This window comes from Pseudonaja textilis, chromosome 4 (assembly GCF_049901715.1).
Source record: "Pseudonaja textilis isolate UNSWEBS1 chromosome 4, rPseTex1.2, whole genome shotgun sequence".
Classification (NCBI taxonomy): Eukaryota; Metazoa; Chordata; class Lepidosauria; order Squamata; family Elapidae; genus Pseudonaja; species Pseudonaja textilis.
In genome coordinates, this window is record NC_141993.1 from 84,289,145 (window position 1) to 84,307,151 (window position 18,007).

The following is an 18,007-nucleotide window of genomic DNA, read 5'->3' on the forward strand; positions in this document are numbered from 1 at the left end:
CAGAAAAAACAATTACTAGCCACCTGCCTTCAATCGAGGACCTGTATACAGCAGAAGTCAAAAAGAGGGCTGTGAAAATATTTACAGACCCCTCACATCCCGGACATAAACTGTTTCAACTCCTACCCTCAAAACAACACTATAGAGCGCTGCACACCAAAACAATTAGACACAAGGACAGTTTTTTCCCGAAAGCCGTAACTCTACTAAACAAATAGTTCCCTCAACACTGTTCAACTATTTACAAAGTCTGCACTACTAATACTGTTAATCTTCTCATCACTCCTTGTCACCCATCCCCTCCCATTTGTGACTGTATGACCATAACTTTGTCGCTGTATCCCTGTGATTTATATGGACTGTTTCTTAGTATGATTTGATTGCTTATTGTACCCTGTGACTATTATCAAGTCCTGTACCTTATGATTCTTGACGAATGTATCTTTTCTTTTATGTACACTGAGAGTATTTGCACAAAGACAAATTCCTTGTGTGTCCAACCACACTTGGCCAATAAAGAATTCTATTTTAAGTGAATAGTTGCAAGTGTAGGAATTCCTGTAATAGTAGACATTTTATTGTAACTTCACAATTAGATTTTCCTTAATATGCTAAGATAAATCATATTTTTGCCACATGGCAAGATGTTGTAATGTTCACTAACATAACAATAACAAATAACTCCCTTTTCACTATACAGATAGATAGTCCTCGACTTACAACCATTTATTTAACAGTGGCTCAAAGTTATGACAACCTTGGAAAAAGTGACTTATGACCTCTACTCAAACTTAAAACCATTGAATCACACAGACACACCATAGTCATGTGATTTCACCTCGGGCATTTGGCAACTGGCTTGCATTTGTGACCAGTTGTGGTGTCCAGCAATTATGCAGCTGTGATTTGCTAGCATTTTTGCAGAGTTCCAGCAAATAATGCCCCAGGGAGGAGCTAGATTCACTTAAGAACCACTAAAAATTGTGATATAACCAGGTCCAACTCGACTTATTATTCCAACAACTTATGATAGAAATTCCTTTTGTAAGTCAAGGGCCACTTGTATGCAGAAGTGGAAAACTTTGAGTTACCAATGAAACATTTATAGAGTTGGTAGGCAATGACCTGCACTGGAAATATCTTTTTAAGATTTCAAATTTTATAAAATTGCAGTTTGTGACTATTGCTCTTTGCTGTGAAACTCTTTAAGTTGTCCTGCTTTCATTTTAAACAATCCTTCTGCTTTTCTGTTTTCTTCTTGGAAGTATATATTGGAAAGCCATACATCCTCGCTGGTTTGGGAAGGGCAGAAAAAGAGTGCGTTAATGCTAGAGCATGCTGGCTGAGGAATTTTGGGAATTGAAGTCTATACATCTTAAGGGTGCAAAGGCTGAGGCACACTCTGCTAGTGGATGAGTGTAACACTCATTCACTAAGCTGCAAATGCTCTCATCAGTCTCATTGACTTAGTAGCCTTGGGATAATTATACATCTCTCATTTAATGTACAGCGTCTCTCAGGGCTGCAAAGGAAGACTAGGATAATCTCTATCCTTTCCTCTCCTGGCCTCCAAGGCTAGGATTTAAATTCAATGACAAACACAGCCCTTTGGTGGAAGCATGAAATGGTAGTGTTGAGATTCCGATCAGGCTTTTGTTCCGCGCAAATAGTGAAGAAAAGAATTCTCCTCGAAGTGGTAGATTCCAGTGATTTCCATATGGGCAACCTCCAAGATGGAGGGATTCAATCCCCATAATTCCCCAACCAGTACGGCCGTTGTTGATATTTCTGGGAGCAACCCCGGTGTAGCTTTTACCAAACTGGCTATGCTTCAACTCTCATTGTCCTAAGCTGGTTTAAGTCCAACACGTCTGACTTGCCTTAGGTTGGAGAATGTTCTATTCAGAAACATGGTTCTCCAGTTTTCACTATTGTTGACTGAAATTTGGGCGCTTATGGATGCACATTTCAATAAGGAAGAAGGAATGGAAAGGAATCAAGTAAATGACCAAAGAGTGGGGATTCTACTACAGGTAGACCTCACTTAGTGACTGTAATTCTAACCAGCAACTCCATCGCTAAGCAACACGGTTGTAAAGCACAATGTCACGTGACTGCACTGACTTACGGTGGGGAGTTGCAGCAGTTCCAGTTGTGGTTGTTTGATGCAACCCCACTGCTGTTAGATGCAATGTCCCATGATCTCCACTTGCAGCCTCCTGCCAGCTTCCCCATTAATTGCTTGTGGGAAGCTAGCCGTGAAGGTCACAAGTGAGGATCATAATGACTGCACGGGATTCTCCTAACAAGCACTGGAATTGCAAACTGGCTGCCATAAACCTAATCATCATCATCATCATGTGGTTGCAGATTGTGGTTGATGCTTCACCAGCTGCAACCACAAGGACCAGGAATTAGGTTGTCAGTGTTACAGTTGCTGAACAAGTGGTTGTTAAGTAAGGACCACCTGTGTTTGCTCTTGTTTTTAACCCTTAGGCTCCCCAAACAGAATTAGGAATCTAATTCAGCATCGCGCTGAAAACATTGTGTGCCTTCACTCTTTTGTTCAACTCTTGTTCCTTTTTTTGTCCGACACTAGTGATAAAATCTTGGGTCAAAAAAAAAGGAGTAATACCTCCTTAAAAAACCTTGGTCCAGCTGGCCTGGCTGGTAGCACCTCGCCCTTTCCAGGTTATAGGAGAAGATGGTCAACAGTTTTGAAGGCAGAAGAGGGCTTTACGCCCCAACGGCAGATAAAACAGTAGAACCATCTTCTAGAAGAAGGGAAACTCTTGATTTCAAACCTCCACTGCCTTGTGGCTATATCTGTCATTGGAAAAGGCCACAGGAGTCAACCTTGAGGCAAAATCCAGAGCCGGAGTCCCAGAAGCAGTTTGTGACTGTGTCCAATCACATTCTGGTAACTCTTGCAGCTAGAACTAACCATATCAGCTCTGCCATTCCATTAAACTATTTCAGGGATGTGCAAAGGGAGGGATCTGCTGCTTGGGTAACAGTTTATCCTCCATGTTAAATGACCAGGCCTCGTGCTCTGGAGACGACACTCCAGATTTGCATGCAGCATTGAAACAACAGGGAAGTGGCAGGTTTCATAGCACAATATCATAGTCTCTTGAGACTGAAGGATGCCAATTCAAGTGATAAAATCTTGGGTCAAAAAAAAGTTTCTGCCGACCCCAGAAATTGAAGAGCACAGGCAGGTTCTGGAAAGTTTTATTAATCAACAACTCAGCTGATTGTACCCTATGACTATCATTAAGTGTTGTACATTATGATTCTTGATTCTTAACGAATGTATCTTTTCTTTTATGTATACTGAGATTATTATACCAAGACAAACTCCTTGTGTGTCCAATCACACTTGGCCAATAAAGAATTCTATCTATCCTAAGAATATCACAAAGACGTAGTCAATGCAGCACGATCTATTTGAAGATACCTTCTGATTCTGACATGAGTATATACATTGGCAGATAGGGCAGAAACTTACTGTCAAGCACTAGGAAAATCAGGAGATCCAGACAGTTCAAATGTGTATAAGGATTAATTGTAAGCTTGAGCTCTCTACAAGAATCTGAACTACTAACATTCAAGGGAAATCAGCAGGAGTTAATAGAAAGGAATTCAAGGTGTGCTGGAGTTAAAATCTCATGACATGATGACGTGTTTGATCCCTCCCTTGGGCTCAGTCTGGTCATCTACAACTATGAGAAGTTAAATAAGCACTTTAGTGCATAAAATTAACTGATGGTCCAAAAAAAACCCCTTTGGGCAGACAAGAAAGGAACGAAAACTCAAAGGCTTTAATCTTTTTCTCTTCCGCTCTAGCAGAATCCACTCAATTATTGCTAGCCGTCAAAGCGCTTCTTCCTTTCTTCCTTTTTCCTGTTGGGAAAACATCCTGTCTACTATGCAGAATGTCAATAAAAGACAACAAAAGTCAAGAGGACAGCTGCCATCATGATCACAGCTCCGCCCTTTTTTGCATGTGTCATAACATTAAGGGGCGGGGCTTTGATCACATGCTCAGGGCTGCCATTTTGGCGTTTGTTTTTTTACTGTCGCTCCCCTGGAAACCTCTGATGCCAAGCAATCGAATCCCAAACCAATTTTGAATAACAGAATTGGAAGGGAGGTTAGAGATCTCCTAATCCAACCCCCTGTTCATGCTGGAGACCGGCTTATTACCTTTCCAAACCAATGGACCTTTTCAAACCTTTTTCAAACCATAAAGAATTCTATTCTATTCTATTCTATTCTATAGGTGAGCTGGTTGCCAAGCACCTGAATTGTGATCACGTGCCTAGGGGTAGTGATGGTTGTTAACTTCAAGAACCGGTGTGGTAAGTCACTTTTCCAAGGGTATCGTAGCTTCAGGATGTCATTAAAGAGTTCTCAGCTGAGAGCTATCTATAAATGAGATTCTCTATGGATACGGCATTTTACAAGAACAGAAAACCCGTGGAACAGTATAGTGAACAGCATTGATACAAGCCAGGTTTAGTTGTGCTCTTTTACCTCTGTATGTTTTCTCTACTTTGCCTAATTTTTCTTACTCTGAAAAGGATTAGCGTGATGGATATGTTTGTTTGCGTTTGGAAAAGCCTGGGTATGGAAACGCCCTCTTCCATGTGCACTTCTCCTCTCCTCCCATCAGTGGGGGAAATATCACCAAATTGCGATTGTGGGGCTGAAAAACAAACAGGTAGTCTCAAGAGTGTCAAAACCAGCCTGTAAAGAAAGTTTTGCCGATTTCCTGGCTTTGACAAATGAAAAAGAATTATATCTGTAATCTATAGACATAACGATGTTTTAGATTGTGTATTTCGTATTTTGTATTTTTATCTCTCGTGTTGTTTGAAATGTAAGTGGGTAGAGTCTTTTCCCATTTCCTTCTCAGCTGTTTTTAAATACCAGGGAAATGTGTGACACACACACATGTCAGAAAGCTACAAATCATGGGTTGAGGTCACACATCCGTAATTTCATCCCATTTGTGCTCCCAAGTTGTAATCCTCTTGGCTGCCTCTGGGCACGGCTGCCTAATTATTCTCATCGCTTCCTGAAACAGATTTCTGGGAGCTGTTTTTGTTTTTCTGTACTATATTTATTTCTTACGATCCCCAGTTTCTTCAGAAGAGTCTCTTGAGTATCCAATAACCTTGGCTAATCCTGAATAATGTTAAGTGGGGTTAAACCTGGTTAGAACTGAGGGGAAACTGACATGAATTACCCAAAGTACTAGACTGGAAAATTGGCGGGGAGGGGGAAATCCTTAAAAAGGCAAATTAATTCCACATTTTATAAAAAAAAGTTAATATCAGTCTCTCCTTGAAATCACCAAGGATCAATCTCACAACTTTCCTTTCTAAAAAAAAAATGTTTCAACAACAACACTCTTTATTCGAAGTAACAGCCCTGACTCCATTTAGCTTATTGGTCACTTTTCCAAAGGGTATGTATGTCCGTGTACTTGTGTATTTACACATACCCACACACAACAAAATAAATTACCATCATTTTTATTTTCAAGACAGTCTCTCTCTGAATATTTATCAATTATATCTGTAAGTGAAAGGATTAAAATAAAAATAATGGGTGGACATCTTGCTTGGAACTCAGCTGCTTGGCTCAAGAAAAATAACAGAATTGAAGGGACCTTGGAGGTCTTCTAGTCCAACCCCGTCCTCAAACATGGACACCTTACACCATTCTGGACAAATGGCAGTCTGATCTCAAAAACTCCAGTGATGGAGCCACCCAAAAATTCTGGAAGGCAAGCCATTTTGCTAATTAATTATCCTGTCAGCAAATTTCTCCTTAGTTCTAGATTGGATCTCTCAATTAGTTTTCATCCTTTATTTCTTGCCTATAAACATAAAAGTCAGAGAGGAGCAGGAGGAGGAGCTAAGGAGCCTATATTATGTATGCAAATGTATTCTTCCATTTTATAATTTTGGAAGTTACATTAACTGACTTATTTTGTATGCTTCAGATCAGAAACAGTCTTGGTTTTTATCATAATGTGAATAACTCTTCCAGCTTTGAGGCTAATTTGTAGGATATGAATGCTTTACATCAGTAGTAAACATGATGAGCCTTTGTGGAAGAGAAGCATGATCCACTCGTCTCCAAAACATGGTCAAGACTTCCTGGAAAACATCCATGGACAAACAAATATTACTGCTGAAACTAGGTTGCCTAAATTTAAATGTCATTAAAATTCATAGGGCAAGTTGCGCAAATAGCCAGGAGTTTGGAAAGAATCAGTGAGTGCTTTGATTAACATCTTTTCTTTCAGTCTGTGGATTTGAAGTCGAGTCGAATATAGAGGCAGCTCATTATTTTTTTACCCATCTATTTCATATTCTTCCCTTGGTGGATAGTTCCTTACTGAGCAAGTATATGTTCCATATGATGCATATACAGGCAGTCCACATTTAGCAACATTTGGTTCTGATGACCCGATCATTGAGCGAAGCAGTTGCTAGTGAAAAATCACATAAACGTGACAATGCCTAGGGCAGTGGTGGCCAACCTTTTGGGCTGTACAGAAAATTACACACATGCTCGGGGCATGCCAACACCCAGAAGTCAGTGTGCACGGCCCCCTCACACCCCCTGAATATGCATGCACGATCTCCCCCCTGCCACCCCCTTACCTGCACTGGGCATGCACACACCCTCCCAACTGATTTTCACCCCGTTTGAGGCCTGTTCGGCCTCCCAGAAGCCCGAGGGAAGCCTCTGCAGCCTTTGGAGGCCAAAAAATGGGCCTGTTTAGTCACTTCCAGTATTTCCAGAAATACAGGAAGTGACGAAACGGGCCTGTTTTTTGGCCTCCAAAGGCTGAAGAGGCTTCCCTTGAGCTTCTGGGAGGCCGAAAAAGGCCTCAAACGGGCCAAAAATCAGCTGGGAGGAGTGTGGCATGCCCAGTGAGGTAAGTTTGGCTGGGGCTCGCTGCCTGCACAAATAGCTCTGCGTGCCACCTGTGGCACATGTGCCATAGGTTCGCCCTCACAGGCCTAGGGTTTTACTTCAGCTTTGCTTTGTTTTACAGCATCAGAAAGATACATCCCCAAAGAGACCTGGGAACCCAAATGGTGGGGAAGGTTTCCGGGAACTCAACTCACAAGATAGCTAGGTAAAAGGGCAAATGTTACAGTCCCCTTTTTCTACTCTCCTGCCCTTTGGAATGCACGTGACCATGTGATCATGAAAGCTCTGATCATTCACAAGAAGAGAATTGTAATTTGAATATACATCCATTGGAGAGAAAGGGATTAAAAGAGAGTAAGTAGGCAATGGGGAACATACCTCAAAAGGAATGGGAAGCATTGGTTGTGCTTAGAGGAGACAAAAGCAAGCCTTTTGTAAGAAACTGATTAGGGTCTGGTCAGTTTCCTCTAGCAGCACAAGCTGGTTGGGAAGTTTATTAATCTAAGTCATAGAACTGGTTAAATTGCAATTAGTGCTTTAGGAGGGGAAAAGAAAACAGATCAAGCACAGGTCAATGTGCCTCTAAATTCAACAGTCATCTTTTCCCACAGAATTGCTCTCAAACCTAACTTCATCTATTTGTTCAAACTGTTGAAATTATCGGAAAACTGGCTTTCACCTTCAAATATGCATCCAATCTAAATTGCAGGAACTCATGTGCAAATTCTTATTTCCACTCAAGAATTCTACAAATCACAATAAGAGATGAAAATATAGGAAAAATACTTGCAGAGCTGTATTATTAACCACATATTAATTAACCTTTTAAATGTACTGTATAAAACGTAAGAGATCTTGTATTAGAAATTCCATAATCAGATAATCAAACCTGGGGCAAAGAGAGATCAGAACGAACCTTCCCTGTTTTAAATTACAAATCCCAATTTTTCATTCCCAACCACAGCTTTCAAAATGTTTTAAAACAATGCAGCAATTGAATCTGGCCTTTGAAGCTGTAAATGGTCATTGCAGCTGTTTTCCAAAGAGACAACACATGGAGGAAAAAGTCTTTGTACAGTGTTTTTTTCTAGTAAGTTTCTGGCTATCATTGATCCCTCAAATGAGTACAGATTCTGGAAAGGTGCATTACTTCATTATCTTCTGTTCTTTAGTGGACCCAGTCCTGCATCCCCACTGACTGTCCTGGGTCAAGCTATTATTACGCCAATGGAAATCTGAGAGCTTGCCTCGTCCAGGACTATCAGATTACATTGCTGGCTTAAATGAAAATATAATCACAAACTTTTCAAGTCCAATTCTCAAAAAGGCATATTGGTAAGATTGGAGGAAGATCTCTGGACTCCCCATATAGGCATCACAATTTTCTGTTGTAACAGACAGCATCTCAAGTGGAGATACAAAATATTTTTCATCAGGGACCATTTTTTGCTTTCATGGAGAGTAATCAACTGCTAAGAAATCCAGCAATAAGAAAGGATCATTTTAAACGCTGAGGATCATCAAGCATGGCTGAGCATAGCTAAACCAATCCTTGGACTCTTCTCTTTCATTCTTGTGAGCAAATAATTTGGAGGCAGTTCTTCCTGAAATTGTGATAGGAAAACATCAGAAGAATACAAAAAATATATATACAGGTCGTCCTCAACTTCTAATGTTTTATTTAATGACCCTTCAATGTTACAATGGCACTGAAAAAGTGACTTACGACCATTTTTCAAACGACCGTTGCAGCACCTCCATGGTCATGTGATCAAAATTCATATGATTGACAACTGGCTCATATTTATGACGGTTGCAATGTCCTCGAGTCACATGATCCGCTTTTGCGACCTTCTGACAAGCAAAGTCAACGGGGAAGCCAGTTTCAGTTAACTCTTATTAACTTAACCAGAAAGGTCATAAGACAGGGCAAAACTCACTTAACAACTGTCTTGCTTAGCAATGGAAATTTTGAGCTCAACTGTGGTCGTAAGTCAAGGACTACCTGTACAAAAGACGCACTGATAATCTACTCAGTAAATAAGAAATAAACATGGATTCTTGAGAAACGGGGAAAAAGGAACAACTGAGATGCAAAATGCATTTACCTCCAGCCGCTGGGGATGATCCTGGATCAGTCTTCCTCTGCTAACTCAACCAGAGGAGCATGTCTGTTGACCTGTGAACCCTCCTGATAAAGGACTTTCTTTATTATCCCTGCCTTGGGAGCCCGGATGGTATGCTGCAGGTGAAAAGATACATTACATCAGTCCCGAGTTCAAACCGAAAACAATGTCATACAAACTAGATGCACACTTTAGTCCACAGTTGCGAAGGCACACATGATATACATGTCAGAAGAGAGTTGGAGATCTTCTAGTCCAACCCCGCCGGCTCAAGCATCCATACCAGGGGTGTCAAACTCATGTCGTCACGGCATCATCGCATGACGTACCATGATGTTATTTTTCCCCTTCGCTAAACCGGGCCTGGGCACGGCCAGTATGTGACGCATCCAGCCCGTGGGCTGCAAGTTTAACAGCCCTGCCCTAAACCAGTTCAGATAAATGGCCGTCCAGTCCTTCCTGCTGTTCCACTGATTAATTTTTCTCACTGTTTTTCTCACTGATTAGTTTCCATCCATTGTTTCTTATCTTTCCTTCTGGTGCTTTGGAAAATAGGTTGACATCTTAATCCTGAATTTGAAATGACTTCAGCATCCAACCCAAGAACTTCCCTGTCCTAAACTGTTGACTGCCTCCTCCAATAAAAATGTGAAGATTTCAAGAGAGGTTTCAATTTTAAATGAAAGCATGCTTTGTAAGGCTGCTGTCATAATGCACCCTGAAACATCATCTATGGCAGAGTTTCTCCACTTCAGCCACTTTAAGATGCGTGGATTTCAACTCCCAGAATCCCACACATCTTAAAGTTGGTGAGGTTAAGAAACACTCATCTGCAGGGATTCCTCGACCATTCAAAGTTAAAATGGACCCCCCCAAAGTTACTTATAAACCAGTTTCAAACTTCCAAGGCCGGGTGTCCCCTGCAGTCATGTATCATGCAATCACACGAGTCATTTATCACACAGCCATATGACCATGATTTACAATGGGTTTTGCCAGAAACCAGCATTTACTTCTGGTTCTGACAAAAACCAGCCTGTAGGGAACAATGGGTTTGCTTAACACATTTCCTGCCTAAGCAGGGGGGGTTGGACTAGAAGACCTCCAAGGTCCCTTCCAACTCTTTATTCTATTCTAACCACTGCGGCATTCATTTAAGGACCGCCACATTTACTTAATGACCACTGCAAAAAGAAGTTGCAAAATGGGGTCTGGTCACGTGGCCACCTATCTGATGACCCTCATGACTTACCAGCAAAACTGCCAGGCTCAAGTACGGTGGTAACTCTATAGAGATTATCGCTCCAATGCCAACGAAGGACCTGACTTTGGAAATCTCACAGAGAATTCATGCCCTGCTTACTTTGGATTGCAGCTGGCCTAATTCCCTTCCACTGACTGTCCTGGCTTGATATAATGCAGTGTTTTCCAACCCTGGCTATTTTACGATGTGTGGACTTCAACTCCCAGAATATCTCAGCCACCATTGCTGGCTGGAGTATTCTGGGAGTTGAACTACACACACGATTAAAATTAGCCATTGTGGGAAACACTGGTATAATGGAACTTTACTCCAACCTACAGAGACAGTAGTATATTTTGAAGGATCATCCTTTATGGATCTGTAATGGAATATTCCATTCCATTTATTCCATTCCAGTTAATGTTACATCTGGAAAACTCTTGCAATCAAGACATTACAGGGAGTGCTTGACTTATGACCACAATTGAGCCCAAAATTTCTGTTGTTAAATGAGACATTTGTTAAATGGATTTTGCCCCATTTTCTTGACACAGTTCTTAGGTGAACCACTGCAGTCATAAGTGACATGGTTATTAAGTGAATCTGACTTCCACACTGACTTTGCTTGTCCGAAGGTCACAAAAGGGGACCACAGGACCCTGCAACCATCATAAGTGTGAGTCAGTTTCCAATCTCCTGAATTTTGTTCACGTGACCACAGGGACGTTGCAATGGTCGTAAGTCACTTGTTTTCAATGCCGTTGTAACTTTGAACAGGGACTAAACAAACCGTTGTTAAGTCGAGGACTAACAAAAACAGTTTTTCTAAAGATACCTCCATTTTCATAGCTGTCATCACCACAAGGGAGTCTCCAACTTGAACTTTGTCTCCAGGTTTCACAAACACCTAAAAAATAAAAACAAGTGAGAACTGAGTATCATGTCCTATTTCTCCGCTATGAGCATCATTAGGATTGTATTTCCTGTAGACTCACAGATAGCAAAAGAAAACAAAATGGTTCTCTGGGCAAAGCTGAAGAATGGAACCTGCTGCTCTTATTTCTGGAGCTATTTTTTTCCAGCAGGATTTTTAAAGATAATGCCTGTTCAGTTGTCAACTCAAATATATATATTCCTTCATTCAATTTGTATAGTCGCCCATGTCCCATTTGGGATTCTGAGCAGCTCACATCATTATAACAAACAGAAAGAAATTCAAAACTCAGTAAAACACAACCCCCTTTAAAATCAAATTAAAAACCATAATTACAATTCAGAAAACAAAACACAGGCTTAAATGAATGTCAAGAGCATATCAAACGCCGAAAGAAACCACAAACTCAATGCAGTGTTTCCCGATATGAGCCTTTTACAGATGAGTGGACTTCAACTCCCAGAAGTCTCCGCAGTGGCCATCTTGTCCTGGGGAATTCTGGGAATTAAACTCTACACATCTGGAAACTACCCAGGTAGTGAAGTGAGAAATGGTAAGCAGCCTGAAAATAAGTCGTGATATACTAGCCTTTTTGAATCAGTCTCATGTCTTCCATAACCAATTTTTTAAAAATGTACATTAACGAAAGTTTCATAAAGGTTCAGAATTACCTTGTCCACTGTCCCTGTCATGGGAGCTACAGCCCCACTGTGACCTCCTCCTGAACTTGTGCTAGTTAAATATTTTGGCACCGGAAGATCAATCTGCTCATGACTTTCCTAAAGAAAACAAAATCAACCATTTTACAATCAAATTCTACATGTTACAACTACCGTGTTTCCCTGAAAATACGACCTACCTCAAAAGTAATTCCTGGCTTGATTTTTACAAGTGCGGCCAATATAAGCCGTTACCCCCCCCCCTGCCCCAAATAAGCCCTAATTAAGACCCCATCTAGTCTAGAGTGCATGGGTAAAAATTAATATAGCAGTGGTGGAGCTGCCCTACTATTTACCTTTGGACAGTTGTAGCCAGGCTGTTCCGACCAAGGATTTCTGAGACCGTAATTAAGCACCCGTAATTTAGCACACGCAATTAAGCACACGTACATGCAAATTAAGCACACGCAAGCAAACAACTCTCTTTTTCTTTCAATGCTGGGAATTATGTTCATTCCCAGCCCGTAATGAGTCCCAAGTAGTCTCTCGAGATAAGCACCCACCTTTATCTCCTTTGAATTGCTGCCAACAACTAAAGTGCCAAATTAACTGTAAAAAGCCAAACAGAATACAAAGTCCACACAGAGCTTCAAAGTTTAATCCGAACAGAGCAAACAAAGTTGCTTCATGCAAAGGATCCTGTCCCTTTGCTCCTCCTTGATGTCTTATGGGAGGGACCAATCACCTCCAAGCCTTACTCCTGAATCACCCCTTTTGTCTTAACTGTTCTTGCCTTCTGGCAGCTCTGTGCACATGCGCACTGGGAACAGGCTCCCCTTGTTCCTCTGCCTTGCTGCTGTCAGATTCTGGAGGCTCCGGAGTCAGCACGTAAGTCCCAGATTGCCCTGGCCCCATCTCTGTATCTGACGCAGGACCCTCATCCAAGTTGTTCCCAGACTCCCGGACTGGCCCATGTTCCTCCCCACTGTCTGACTCTGCTGCCATCTCCCCAGGCTGCCATCAGACCACAACACTGGCCTTGCACACCCCGACACCTGTCTTGCCGGCCTATTTCTTCTGCAGCTGGCAAGGCTTTCCTAAAGGCCTCTGCAGCTGATAAGAGAGCTCCTTGCCGGGCGCAGAAGAAGTTCCTGAAGTGAAAAAGAGGCCGGGAACGATGGGCGCAAGTGAGGTGAGTCAATGGAGAACCCCCCCCATCCCATACATAACACCTGGTACCTTTTTTGGTGCCAAAAACAATATAGAACAGGGTCTTATTTTCGGGGAAACACAGGTATTTAAAGACTAAATAATTCCACAAACTATTAAAAAAAAAATCTCACAATATTTTAACTGGACACTTAAGATAAAAATAGTAGCCACTGTCCTTCAATTGCATTCTAAAATCATTGTCCCATTCTGTTAGGAATATAAGTCACCTAACAGGTATTTGGGTTGGACAATATATAAACCAGGATAAACATTTTAAAACTGTATCTTTAAGAAAATGCAAAACTGTAGTTGGGTGTGGTTTCTCAAATGGCCCTAAGATGGAGCCAGAAACCTGGGTTGTTTTAGCCTTAGTCTCAGAAGAGAGTGTGAGTGTATCTCTGTTTCCTTCTGTTGGAAAGTATTGCCGTTCCTCCATTTCTTCTAACTGACTGATATTACTGGATTTGATGTAAGTGTGATACTGAACTGTTTTGTGACACTGGACTTTGATAGTTGGATTATCCCTGGATTGAAAAAAACTGACTGATTTACCTGTGAATGACTTTTGGACTGCTTGTTTTTGAACTTTGCTTAAATCTTTCTGGAAGTAAAAACCTACATTTACTGTACAGTGTATCTGTGTGCTGTATGTGTATTATTCAAACACTACTCTCAAATAGGTCTCCCTGTATACGCTCATTCTCCTAACTGGGAATTACCTCAACACATTCTTTTTATTCATTTAACTAAAGAAGCTGATATTATATGCAGGTAATCCTTGACTTACAACCATTCAAAGTTGCAATGGCACTGAAAATAGTTCCTCACACTTATGACTGTTGCAGTATCCCAATGGTCCCATGATCAAAATTCGGACGCTTGTCAACTAGCATGCATTTATGATGGCTGCAGTGTCTCAGGATCTCATGGTCCCCTTTGCTAACTTTCTGACCAGCAGAATCAATGGGGAAGCCAGATTCACTTAACAACCGTGTTATAAGCTTAACAATTTACAAGAAAGGTCATAAAATGGGTCAAAACTCAGTTAACAAATGTCTCACTTAACGACAGAAATGTTGTGGCCGTCCATTGCAGCCATAGATTGAGGACTACCTATAATTTAAAAACTCCTCAGGCATCATGGTAACTTCAGAATAACTTATTTCCAATCCTGCTTTGGCAGATCGATCTGCAAGTTGTGGCAACAATGAATGGAAGGAGAACGAGAGGTGAGCAGGTGGCAGTTTGGATGGTCTTATATTCAGTTTCCTAAAAGTTGCAGGAAATGTGGAAGTTATTTCAACAGTACAGCCAGAGATTAGATTTTTGGCTCGTTTACAAAAAGAGGTAGCTTGGGACTATTTAAACAAAGTAAGTACCCTAAGCCTTCCAAGGCTGAATGCACTTATTTTACAGTTTAATTCAACTAAAAAAAGACATTTATCCATCTAAATTGACTTTTACAGCCGAATTCTGACAAGAGAATCCCTGGAGTTGAAAATGACCTATAAGCCACCCTAATTTGACAAGTATTTTGGAAATAATGCAGAAAGAAGATGTGGAAAAACTTTAAATTTTGCTGTTTTTTTTTACATTTATTTATTATTTATTTATAATTCATATTTTTAAACCTCCCATCTCTTTCAAAGATGGGCTCTGGGTACAGATAGTCCTAGATTTATGACTATTGAGGCCAAAATTTCCATTGCTTCATGAGACAGTTGTTAAGCTAATTTTGCCCCATCTTTCTTGCCACGGTTGCTAAGTGAATCACTGTAGTTGTTAACTTAGTAACACAGTCATTAAGTGAATCTGGCCTGGCCATTGAGTTTGCTGGTAAGGAGGTCTCAAAAGATGATCACATAACCCCACTGGGACATGGCAACTATCTTAAATATGAATCAATTGCCAAACATCTGAATTTTGATCATATGACCCAGAGGTGGTTTTCAGCAGGTTCTGACCAGTTCTGGAGAACCGGTAGCAGAAATTTTGAGTAGTTCAGAGAACCGGTGGTAACCTTCCCCAAGGAGTGGGGAGGGAATGGAGATTTTACAGTATCCTTCTCCTGCCCTGTCCACCAAGCCACACCCACTAAGCCATGCCACACCCACCAAGCCACACCCACAGAACCGGCAGTAAAAACTTTTGAATCCCACCACTGATATGATCATGGGTGTCACCTCATAAAATATTTCTATGGTCTTTTTAGAGTTGCCAAGAGAAAGAAAGGGGGGGGAAGGGGGTTTGAAAAGAGCAGTGAGGCAGCTTGGAAATCGAAAGTGCATTCCATAGTTTTTCAGAGATAGTAACTAGGTGACTGAAGTTTCTGCCATGCAAAAATCAAACTGGAGAACATGATTGATGACTCTTGGCTATGGATGTGTCTCACTGAAGAATATGAATTATAATACACCCAGGGGGTGGGGGGGAAGGGTCAAAGATGACAATGAATGATGTGTCTCAGAGTCAGCTACACCCAGGCAGTGCCGGACATGTTTAACTCCCAATAAATCCTTTGAAGTTTTGGAAATTTGGCTTGAGACTCATGATTTAATTGTAACTGTTGGAATCCTGACAGCGGGGATGCTGCAACAGTCTTATGTGTGAAAGATGATCATAAGTTATTTTTTTCAGTGACGTTGCAACTTTGAACCGTCACTAAACGAACTGCTGTAAGTCAAGGATATTAGCCAATAGGTAAATGAATATAGAAAAATTAATATTAAAATATTTGCCATTGAAGTTTGGAGCTGAGATTTTAGGTGACCTGGGAAGGGCGGAGTTAAGGGTGTCATCAGCTTAGAGTCATTGCGTTGCCAGAAGCCATCAAAGTCCAGGTCTCCCTTCAATTCCGTTAACTATTATCTAGCGCCAATTTAATGCTGACCATTAAGTTGACTAGATTCTTGCGTATAGACATAGCTTCTGGACTGCAAGTTAACACTTGGTCCTGATCTTTTTGACAAGGATCTGCATGATAGCCAGAGCCAGAGATTCCCTACCTCTGATATTGACAGAAATAATAGATTAGAAATCAACGCTGGTTTTTTAAAATGTGAATTTCATTCCCCGCACAAATAACACAAAACACATTACCGACGAGAAGAGGTAAATGGCAGTGTCCAGAACTACTAATTTGGACTGGTATACAACTCCATTCACTGAACATCTTATATATTCTATGTCGTCTTCCCTTGAGAGGCAACCAGAAACGTGGAAAAACTGATCTTCTATCTGAAATAAATTTACAAGGGGTTATGTACCATTCCTGAGGAAAATCACTCAGCCTGACAGAGGAAAAATCATACTGCTTTTTAAGGAATGTTTTCAAGGAAAAAAAACTAAAAAGAACAAAAACAAGAACAAAAATGTTTGTTCCTTAGAAACCAGAAGCTTCTCAAGTCTTGTTTTCTCTTCCCCCTTTTCCCCTCTAAAACAAGGAAATATCAAAAATAGTTTATACTATGTAGGAGAATCCCACTTAATTTATTTTTAATGTATCTTGGCCACTCCAATCCAATCAATCAACATTCTACCTTAAAAACATACCCATCTGTTCAAACTATGTCATAAATTTTCTAATGCACTTCAGAAGATTAGCCTTTCCAAAAATCTGTACAAAATTACCTTTGAGAAACAAACAGTGATGTATTAAAAAAAGAACAAGCTAAGCTTTATAAATTAAAACAGAAGAAATGTTTCTCTCTTCATACAATTATTATTGGAAATTAGCATATTTGGACTCAACGTAAAGTTTTTTCACTCAAAAGAAATGTGCAGTTGGAGAGGTGAAAAGGTTTCAGAAAAGGGCAGGACAGAATAAAAAAGTAAAATAAATTCTGGATAAGTCATGTGGGAAAGACTCTGGAAAACCAAAAAAGAGCCTTTTTTTGCCTGCATTCTCGTTTTTCTCTGCAAGCAAGTTGGACCTAAATTAATCAATAAGGACACTCAATAAAACAGCACAAAATAGTAATACTATTTCACAGTCACCCAACTGTTTTTCCCTCTTCTGTCCAGAAATGAGACTGTGTCCAATAAATATGTGCCATTGCATTTTTTACACACTAGAGTGAATGGGCTGAACAACACAAAACCTGAATGTTAAGGTCTTGGTATTTAAGAGCCAAACAGCAGTGAAGCTTATGCAATATAGACTGATGCAATAAGAATGAATCAGCATAGCCTGGGGATTTCCCTTTAAGACTGGGGTTGGGTTCTATCCCTTTAAGAGGTGTTTATATAAAGGCAGCCATTAGAGGGCCTGTCCTCTCTCCCTGTGTCTGGTATTCATTGCAGAGTTCTCCATGTGTAGAGTTAAGAAAATTACTTGCTGGTAAGGTATTTTGCCTACCGTGTATATTTCTGTATATAATGGTCTGCATATAATATAACCCAGCACTGTTAACTGTCTGAGTCTCTGTGTGCTATGTTTTGCTCCTGGGTTATCTCATAATAGCAGTCACGCTGCAAACACTCTGAAGTTGTTTAATACATTATTATGAAGAGGTTCACCTGCATGTCATAAGATCCATCATGATTATACTGCACAGCAATATTCACATCTGTTGTAAAAATAAAGGTTTAAATTAACTCAAGAGTTAGGGAACATTGTAAATCCAACACTAGGCATATAGTTAACCAACACATAAACTTTAAAACAAAGGCTCATTAATCTCTCTATTCTGTCTCTATTTTGTTTGGTGGTTTTTGTACTCATTCATTTATTCATTCATTCATTCATTCATTCAGAAGACTTACACAGTCACCCAACTCATACTACAGTAATAAAAGTCTAAATACAAAGCCCAATAACCCATAATCAAGTTCAGCAATTTTAAGATGGGCGGACTTCAATTCCCAGAATTTC

The 18,007-nt window shown here is 40.5% G+C and overlaps 1 protein-coding gene and 1 long non-coding RNA gene across 4 annotated transcripts in view; one reads left to right on the forward strand and one right to left on the reverse strand.

The window, feature by feature from the left end:
- Positions 1-18,007, forward strand: part of LOC148125905 (uncharacterized) — a 35,303-nt gene that overhangs the window by 3,563 nt on the left and 13,733 nt on the right. The window contains exon 3 of one of the 2 annotated variants that reach the window (XR_015743643.1): positions 4,286-4,364. The exons of the other annotated variant lie outside the window; for it this stretch is intronic. This is a non-coding gene — a long non-coding RNA (uncharacterized LOC148125905). The remainder of the gene's footprint in view (positions 1-4,285; positions 4,365-18,007) is intronic. 2 annotated transcript variants of the gene reach the window in all.
- Positions 7,735-18,007, reverse strand: part of MCCC1 (methylcrotonyl-CoA carboxylase subunit 1) — a 30,896-nt gene continuing 20,623 nt past the window's right edge. The window contains exons 15-20 of one of the 2 annotated variants that reach the window (XM_026705712.2): positions 17,653-17,702; positions 16,234-16,371; positions 11,935-12,042; positions 11,165-11,236; positions 9,069-9,202; positions 7,735-8,564 (exon numbers count right to left, since the gene is read on the reverse strand). In XM_026705712.2, coding sequence (XP_026561497.2) covers positions 9,095-9,202; positions 11,165-11,236; positions 11,935-12,042; positions 16,234-16,371; positions 17,653-17,702 — 476 coding nt within the window. In that variant the 3' untranslated portion in view covers positions 7,735-8,564; positions 9,069-9,094. Of the gene's footprint in view, positions 8,565-8,619; positions 8,966-9,068; positions 9,203-11,164; positions 11,237-11,934; positions 12,043-16,233; positions 16,372-17,652; positions 17,703-18,007 lie in introns of those variants that run through there. The other variant, XM_087933533.1, reaches the window with a different exon arrangement.